This window comes from Myotis brandtii, unplaced genomic scaffold (assembly GCF_000412655.1).
Source record: "Myotis brandtii unplaced genomic scaffold, ASM41265v1 scaffold535, whole genome shotgun sequence".
NCBI classification, from domain to species: Eukaryota; Metazoa; Chordata; class Mammalia; order Chiroptera; family Vespertilionidae; genus Myotis; species Myotis brandtii.
In genome coordinates this window covers 19465-27773 of record NW_005369964.1, presented here as the reverse complement: position 1 = coordinate 27773, position 8309 = coordinate 19465, and the positions used below count along the sequence as shown (strand labels likewise).

Below are 8309 nucleotides of genomic sequence, written 5' to 3'. Positions count from 1 at the left end.
GGGGGGGCGGGGAGGGGGGTGGGGCGGTACGAGGAAGGCAGCGGACGCAGCGCCCACCTCCGGGACGTGCCTCTGACTCTGGGCGGTCAGTTTCCCAGGATGGACCTTTTCTGCTCCTAGGGCTTTAGCTAGTAGACCAGAATCACTGGCATCTTGTTGCAACAGTGTGGGTCCCACCCCAGAGTTTGACTCAGGTCTGGGGAGAGGCCTGAGAATTTGCCTTCGAGTTGACGCTGAGCTGCTGGGCTTGGGACCGTACTTTGAGGAGTACTGTTCCTAGGACTGTGAGCAATGTGGGGCAGTTGGGAGGGACATATCGCCATGTTATTTTCACCTTGGCCCTCGCTCGCCTGTAGCACCCTTAATAGAAACTGCACAGCTCAGGCCCGGACGTGGTAGCACCGTAGAAAGACAGCCTGCCGCCCCATCTCCCCGTGCTGGACGGTAAAAGTGTCCTTTGCATCGTCTGTGGCTCCATTTTCCCTGCATTCTTTCAGCTAATAGACCGTTTATTCTATTAGTGACGAATAAATTCGAGTCCTTCTGGTCTGTGTGGCAGCAGCTTCTGCAGCCTCTGGCAGCAGAGATGTCTCCCAAAGCAAAAGCGAAAGACTCTTAGGGTGGGTCAGAGCGGGCAGAGCCAAAGGAGCTTTGGGGAGCGTCTGCCTGGCCGAGGGGTGAGCCACCTGTCTCGTTCACCTCGCAGATGGTGTTCTACATTGAAGCCTGCGAGTCTGGGTCCATGATGAGACACCTGCCCACCGACATCAATGGTAGGTGGTGGGAGCCCTGGCCTCTGAGCCAGGCCGGGTGAGCCCGTGGCTCGCGGGTGCAGTTGTTCAATCTCTGATTCTGCTACTGTGAAGAACCAAGACGTCCACATAAGCGGGGCCTAGGGCAGCTGTCGAAGTGGGGAGATAGGTGTGGGCAGCGCTGGGCTCCCTCTAGTCCTTGGGGATTAGTGGCCAGAGAAGAAGGAATCAGCACGTGAGTGTCACGGTGCTCGTCCAGGGTTTGTAAAGCTCCGTAGATCCACCATCGCCGTCTTGGGACTGGCCCGGTCCTCTGCGGCGTGGTGCTTGCTGGCTCTGGTCTTGGCCAGGTGACCTACCCTCTTGACCCTCAGGTATTCCACCTGTAAAATGGGTATAACGATAACGCCTGTTTATTTATCATTTTATGTGATAACATTTGTCAGGCACAGTTTTGAGCTCATGGTAGATAGATAGGAAATGGTCGCTATTGCAGAGGTTGAGCCAGCCTGTTCCGTCCATAAATGTTAACTCTCTCCAGAAACTAAGTGAGGTGCGTGTTCTTCAGTTGCCGGAGCTGTTAAAATCTTGCAGCATTATTCCAGAACAGCTCCATGTCCTAACAAGCCCGCGTGCCTGCTTATTGCTGTACCAGGTGCCCATCAGCTGGCTTCTCCTTCTTCCACGTGTCATTTGAGTCGCGTAATCGTAACTGAGCGAACAGCGCAGGGTGCACGGCGTCTCCCCACCCTCCCTGCGCTGACCGAGGGTGGCACTTTGCACCAGAGGAGGAAAGACTCAGCTTCACGTGGAATCCACAGCAGAGAATAAAAGGTGTCTTTAATCCCTCGCAGTTTATGCAACGACTGCCGCCAATCCCGACGAGTCATCCTACGCCTGTTACTACGATGAGCAGAGGTCCACGTACCTGGGGGACTGGTACAGCGTCAACTGGATGGAGGACTCGGACGTGGTGAGCCCTGCAGGGGCAGGCTGTCCGGCTGAGGCTTAGCCTTCAGGCTCGGAGGGTCGAGGGACTTACTGTTCACGTTTTTGCAGGAGGACTTGACCAAGGAGACTCTCCACAAGCAGTACCAGCTGGTAAAGACCCACACCAACACCAGCCACGTCATGCAGTATGGGAACAAGGTGAGTCTTGTCGGTTCCCAGCCCCGGCCGCCGCGCCTGGGACGTTAAGTCTTGGTGAAGGAGCGGGGCCCCGGGGAGAGATGGCTGGGGTAGGAGTGGCTTCGCCTCTCATGGGCACTCCATCCTGGGAACCTGTTTAGGGTTTGGAATCGGACCTTGCTAGGGTCAAACGGGCAAAGTCGTGAGACTTAGGGGCAAGCTACCTAACCTGGGTCTCCATTTCCTCCATGGTCAGAGCCCTCGCCTGTGGGGTAGTTAGGGGCACTCAAGAAGGTCATGCATCAAAAACACTAAACACGGGCCAGGCACACGGGGAGGTCCCTCTGTGGCAGCTGCTCCAGTTTCCCTGGCCCACAGAACCCCGCCTCGGACGGCCCGGGTCCTGCCTCGCTCTGCAGGTTGCAGGCGTTACCTTGACCCTTTGGCTGTAAGTTAGAGATGTTCCCCTTCCAACTCTGTCCAGAGGGTCCTAGGTCATGAAATAGGTTCACCAGGGCTGTCTGGACAAGGTCGCAGCCAGTTTTCAGGCTGCGACGGTGGCCCTTCAGTGGTCCTGGAACCATGCGGCGTGAACTGTGGGCCTCCAGGACCAGGGTAAGGCTGGCCCATCTGCTCTTCGCATTCCAACCAGTTTCTCTCTCTCTCTCTCTCTCCCCATCCCCCCACTCCCCCCCGCAGTCCATCTCTACCATGAAACTGATGCAGTTCCAGGGTGTGAAACACAAAGCCAGTGCTCCCATCTCCCTGCCTCCCGTCCAACACCTGGACCTCACTCCGAGCCCCGAGGTGCCCCTCATGATCATGAAGAGGAAGCTGATGCTCACCAACGACCTGCAGGAGTCCAGGCGTCTTGTCGAGCAGATCCACAGGCACCTGGAGGTGAGTCCTGGGACTGGTGTGCTCTCGGCCTCGCGCGCTGGGTCTGCCTCCCGAGCTTTCCCCAGTGCTGCCCGGAGTCGGGGGACGGAGCTCCGGGGCCACCCCTCCTCCTGCACGTGGGAGTTGGTGGGAAAGGACCCTGGCCTTGGTTTCTATATAGATAGAAGGCCCTGAGCAGGGCAGACGTGGTCTTCATTCTTCATTGGTAGATGACCGTGACCTCCAGGTGCAGGGAGCAAAGGGGTAGGGCCTTTTGCTGTGTCCTGCCCAGAGCCCATTTTTTTCCCTTTCATACCTGGTTGCTTAGAGAAGACATTTTCATTTTGCTGCTTGGTGAGTTATTAATCATATTTATATATTTTAAATCCATTCTACTAAAAATTTCTACTGCCTTAGGAAACCCTAGTCAGAGCCTAAAATCCTTAAAATACTTGGGCTGTCCTTTATGGTCACGGAGTTTGTTCTCAGTAGCTCGTCCGCTTGCTTGGAGCTGGCAGAATTGCTTGGCAAACACAGCTGTGTGGTGAGCACCCCCAGGCGGGCACCCCCAGGCTGGGTGGGGTTGGCGGTCCCTGCAGCAGAGCCAGCTCCGAGTTCACGCTGTCCCCTGTCGGCAAGCACGGGGATTGACGTGCTGGGTGGAGCGTGGCCTGAGTTTTCCAGGGAAGATAAACATCTGTGATGTGTTTTAAATTCATATACAGGGTGGGGCTACAGTTGGCTTAGAGTTGTGAGTGCACAAAACACAGTTTATTCTTGTGCTGTTATTTAGTAACTATTGTGTAATTTCCCATAGGAACAAACTAAGCCTACTTTTCCTCACCCTGTATCTAATAATCCCTACGGTTGGTCTCTCGCACTATTGTGCTATAATAACCAGGACATAATGCATTTTGTCCGTGCCACAGTGTGATCAGCATTGTCATACTTCTTTAGTCTTAGACCTGTTTACACTCTTAAAATTATTCACCCCAAAGAGCTAATATTAATGTGGGTTGTATCAATATTTCCTGCATTAGAAATGAACACTGAGATTTAAAAAGTATTAAATCATTTAGAAATGAAAATAATTTTTGTTGTTAATCCTTACCCAAGGATATTTTTCAATTGATTTTTAGAGAGAGTGGAAGGGAGGGAAAGAAGGTGGGGAAAGGGAAAGAGAGTATGTGAGAGAGACACATCCATTGGTTGCCTCCTGCTTGATCCCTGACCAGAATCAGGGATCGAGCCTGCAATCCAGGTACATGTCTTTGATCGGGAATCAGCCCTTGACCCTTTGGACATCAGTCTATTTGGGAGTTGAGCCTTTTCCTTTTTCCATGGAGTGGGCCCCATGCCTCCTCCCAAGCTATTTAGATGCCATGTGTCCGTCGTGCCAGGAAACCCCTAAAAGGCACGGGATTCTCAAGGTCTCCGGCTGTCACAGGTGCCACATCTTCCGCCGCCTGCAGGGTGCACCTGTTGGCGTCTGTTTTAACAGACGGGGGTGGGGGCTGTGGGAAGAGAAGCTCCTGACCCACCCAGGGTCCCGAGAGAGGCCTCCGGAAGTACAATACATTTCAAAAAGATGCGTTTCTTCACAGAGCAGGCATATCATGGAGAAGTCGGTGCGAAAGATCGTCTCCTTGCTCACGAGGTCCGATGACGAGGCGGAGAGGCTCCTGTCCGAGAGGGCCCCGCTCACGGCGCACGACTGCTACCAGGCCGCCGTGTCCCACTTCCGCATGCACTGCTTCAACTGGCACTCCCCCACGGTAAGCCGGGCCGGGCCGGGCCGCTGCAGCTGCGCCCAGGCTCCCCTGGGCCAGCAGGGCCTTGCCCTGCATCCTGACCCAAAGCTACAGCACTGCTGTCCATGGAACCTTGTCGCAGGGTCCACCCAGGCTGAGAACAATGGGCTCATTCAGAGGCCTTCCGCAGGGGTGAGAGGAAGAAGGTTGTCAGACTCGCTGACCATAAGTGCTGGCCCCGTGGGTAGGAGTTCCCCAGCCGTAGATGTCTCAACTCCCCTTCTCTTCATACCTCTGTCCCTGCCACACCCTCCCCTCACCCCTGCCCTCCACACCAGCCACACAGGTTTTTCTCCCTTTTGGATCTGCTCTGGCTGCTCCCCAAGAAATACTGTCGAAGCCAGGCCCTGGCCATGGAGGCGGAGGGGTGCCGAGGGTGGAAGGTCCCAGCAAGCCTCTCCGATCAGGACCACGTGGTGCTTGATCCTTCCGGGGAGGGGTCAGCAACCTGGCCCACAGGTCAAGGCCTGCCCGCAGCCTGTGGGTCCCCTCCACCCCCCTGTTTTTATAAACAAAGTTTTATTGGGACTCAGCTTCATTTGGTGGTCACATTGCACTGCAGGAGAGCTGAGTGGTCATACAGCCCGCAGACCACAATACCCGCTCATCTGGCCCTTCACAGAGAGACCCTGCCCCTCCTGCTGGAGCTGTGTCCTTCAGTATGGTAGTCACTAGCCTCTTGTGGCTACTCAAATTTAGATTTAAAATAGTTCAGATGAAGTAACATGTGAAGCCCAGTTCCTTAGACGCACCAGCCACATTTCATGTGTCCAGTAGCCACACGTGAGCAGCGGCTCCCGCATGGCGGACCCTGCAGCACATTCCCATCGTGGCTGAAGGCTCCGTCGGGCTGTGACGCGCACACCGTGGTCACGTGGGCTCCCAAGGAGGGGGTCCTGACGGGAGGTAGCTCTCTGGTAGTAGGAAGCTTTTGTTTGTTTTTTTCACTTATTTAACACAGTACTCTCCTTATTTATTTAACAATTTAAAACTTCCCATGTATCGAATGAATATTCTTTGCAATGCTTTTTGCCTCTGGAATTACACACAGTGAATCTTCTCCTTTTCCTCGTGAGAGTTCTCCGATTCCCCTGAAGTTTTCTTCAGGATGAGCATCCCCGGGTATTCGGGTCTTAGCCTGTTAGAGTCCAGCTTGGCATTCACTTACCATCCGTCTCCCTCATCCGCGTGTCCCTCCCAGAACGAGGTTCCAAGCAACAGAAGCTGGTGGCCAGGGGAGGTGCTGGGTGCCAGAGGGAGCAGGGCCTGAGGGCTCTCCACTAGGAGTCCTCACCTGGGCCGCGTGCTCTCGGGGGCCTGCCCACCCACACAGGTGCCTTGGGGGGATGGTTCATAAATCTTACCAGCTTATCAAAAGGTGGGGAGGGGGTCCATGACCCCAAAAAGGTCAAGAATCGCTGTTCAAGATGATTTACCTCTGTCACCATGAAAGTGGGATGTGCCCAAGTGAAGAGCTGATTGCTTGGTGCAGGGATGTCTGATTGTGTCTTTGGTCTGTTTCCCTCCAGTACGAGTACGCTCTGAGACATCTGTACGTGCTGGTCAACCTCTGTGAGAAACCCTACCCGATCGACAGGTGAGCCAGCGCGTGGCGCTTAAAGGTCATTGTCGCTCAGAGCAGAAGGGAGGGGCGCCGTTCTTCCTGCCAGTGGGCAGCTGGGCTTCTGCCTCCACCTGTAGCCACACGTGACCCGTGGAAGCAGCAGAAATAGCTGCATTCCCCGTGGCCGTCGTGAGGCGGGCCCGTCACAAGTGACTGCCTGCTCCGTGCTGGGCTACGTGGTCTCTGTGTCTCCAGAGTTGACCTGCTTCACCAACTTCTTCCTGTTTCTTGCAGAATAAAATCGTCCATGGACAAGGTGTGCCTTGGCTACTACTGAAACACTGCCTTCTCGCTGCTTTTCCAAGCGAACACCGTCCCTGGGAGTGTGCGCTGACCGGAGGTGGATGGAGCGAGGGGCGGCCGGGCCTTTCTCGAGGGCCTGCTCGCCTTTCCCCCTCCCCGTCTCCTGCAGCCCCTGGGATGCTCTGAAACCTCAGGGTTGGCCGGGGAGAAGGGCCTGTGGGCTTCCCAAGAGGCTTTTTGCCTGTTTGTGTTAAGAGGCAAGGAGTTCGCTTGGGCTGCTGTAGCCAGCGAGAGACTCTCTGGGCTGAGGAGCTGGAAGCTGGAGCCTCGAGTCTTCAGGATGGAAAACTACTTTTAGAAAATAATACAGGTTTTGATTGCTTTTTATGTTTTATTCCTCAATAATGGACAACAATAAAGGTTGTAACTGAAGCCGAGTGTTAATTTCGGGGCCCGTGACTCTGCAGTCAGGCCCTGGCCTCCCCTCCCTGCCTCCCTCCCGGCCGCCCTGCCCCTCTACTCGCCTGCACCGGGCAGCCTCCTGTGCCTCCGCCGCTGCTCTTCCTCTTGCCTCAGTGCCTTGCCCTCCACCTCACAGAGCCTCACCGTGTATCTGGAAGTGCCGCCTCTCCCCCGAACCTTCTTCATCTTCCTCCTCTCCCCGCCCATCGAGTCCTCTCTCCTGTCTGCGCCTTCTTTGCATCTCTCAGCAGGTGTCAGGGTCGGCCCTACACCAGTTGTGTGTGTGTGTGTGTGGGGGGGTGCCCTAGGGTTATCGCAGCTCCACCAGGGCAAAGGCAGCCTGACTTTCGTGTCCCTTGGCCGGTGCTCACAGTGGGTTAGTTAAAGACATGTAAGAGGAACACTAACTGCAGCCACACAGCGGGGCTCTATGCATCAATGAGAAGGAAAGGAGCCGGTAACATGCCGCACATTAGGCCACGTGAGAGGAGCCCGTATGCGCGATCCCATTGATGCCTACAGAGACAGCGAGTGGTGCCGAGGCCTGGGAAGAGAGGATATGGGGACATGGCGCCTGCTGGTGGGCATGAGATTCCTTCTGAGGGGATGGAAATGCTCTAAAATTCATTGTGGTGGCGATTGTACAGCTCAAACAGACGGAAAACCATCGAACTGTGCACGCTAAGTGGACATTATGTGGCTAATTATACTTCAATGAAGCTGTTTTTTAAAATAAGCCATGTAGTGGATGGCTGTTCAGATAGCCAGCCGGAGAGAAGCAAAGAGGAAAGGTGGCGCCTGCTAAGCTGTCACTTAGACCACTGGTGTTCATGCTGTGGAACCGTTTCGGCAGTGACGCTTTTGAAGTTTGTAGTTAGGAAAATTAGGAAGGGAAGGTGGGAGACTGGCAGACAGGGTTATGTCGTGACAACTCAAGGGGGATGCTTTATTTCTAACAGCTGGTTTTTTGGGGTTTTTTTGTTATTTTATCACCACAAACATCCTTTCTCAGTAAGGTTCTCATAGGCTAATCAAGTGACTTCAGGATAAAGAACTCATTGTCTGGATTTGGGGCACTCTAGGGTTTTAAGTAACAAATACAAGGTCATTGCATGTGTTTATCGCTCATGCTCAACATGGGCAACCTCAGTGCTGGCTGATGTTCAAAGAAATTCAAATACTGAAAAGAAGTTTTAAAGGGAGTATCTTAAAAGGCCTCTAGATTCTGGTGGTAAAAGCTCTGGCTTTTCCTAGAACTGTTAACTACCCTCTTGATCCCACTTCTCTATTTGTCATCTCTGTAGAAAATGAAGTATATTTGCCTATTTAACAAACAGAAATGCGAATGTGCATGGTACTGAAGGGGAAAGCAGCTGTGTTTCATTTATCAAATAAACGACGATTTCATAA

At 53.9% G+C, this 8309-nt stretch overlaps 1 protein-coding gene across 2 annotated transcripts in view; it reads left to right on the top strand.

The window, feature by feature from the left end:
• Window positions 1-6869, top strand: part of LGMN (legumain) — a 33183-nt gene extending 26314 nt beyond the window's left edge. Inside the window, exons 8-14 of one of the 2 annotated variants that reach the window (XM_005877826.2) lie at window positions 707-773; window positions 1607-1725; window positions 1812-1901; window positions 2580-2780; window positions 4364-4534; window positions 6100-6167; window positions 6429-6869. In XM_005877826.2, coding sequence (XP_005877888.1) covers window positions 707-773; window positions 1607-1725; window positions 1812-1901; window positions 2580-2780; window positions 4364-4534; window positions 6100-6167; window positions 6429-6471 — 759 coding nt within the window. In that variant the 3' untranslated portion in view covers window positions 6472-6869. The remainder of the gene's footprint in view (window positions 1-706; window positions 774-1606; window positions 1726-1811; window positions 1902-2579; window positions 2781-4363; window positions 4535-6099; window positions 6168-6428) is intronic. The other variant, XM_005877827.2, reaches the window with a different exon arrangement.
• Window positions 6870-8309: the final 1440 nt, after the last annotated feature.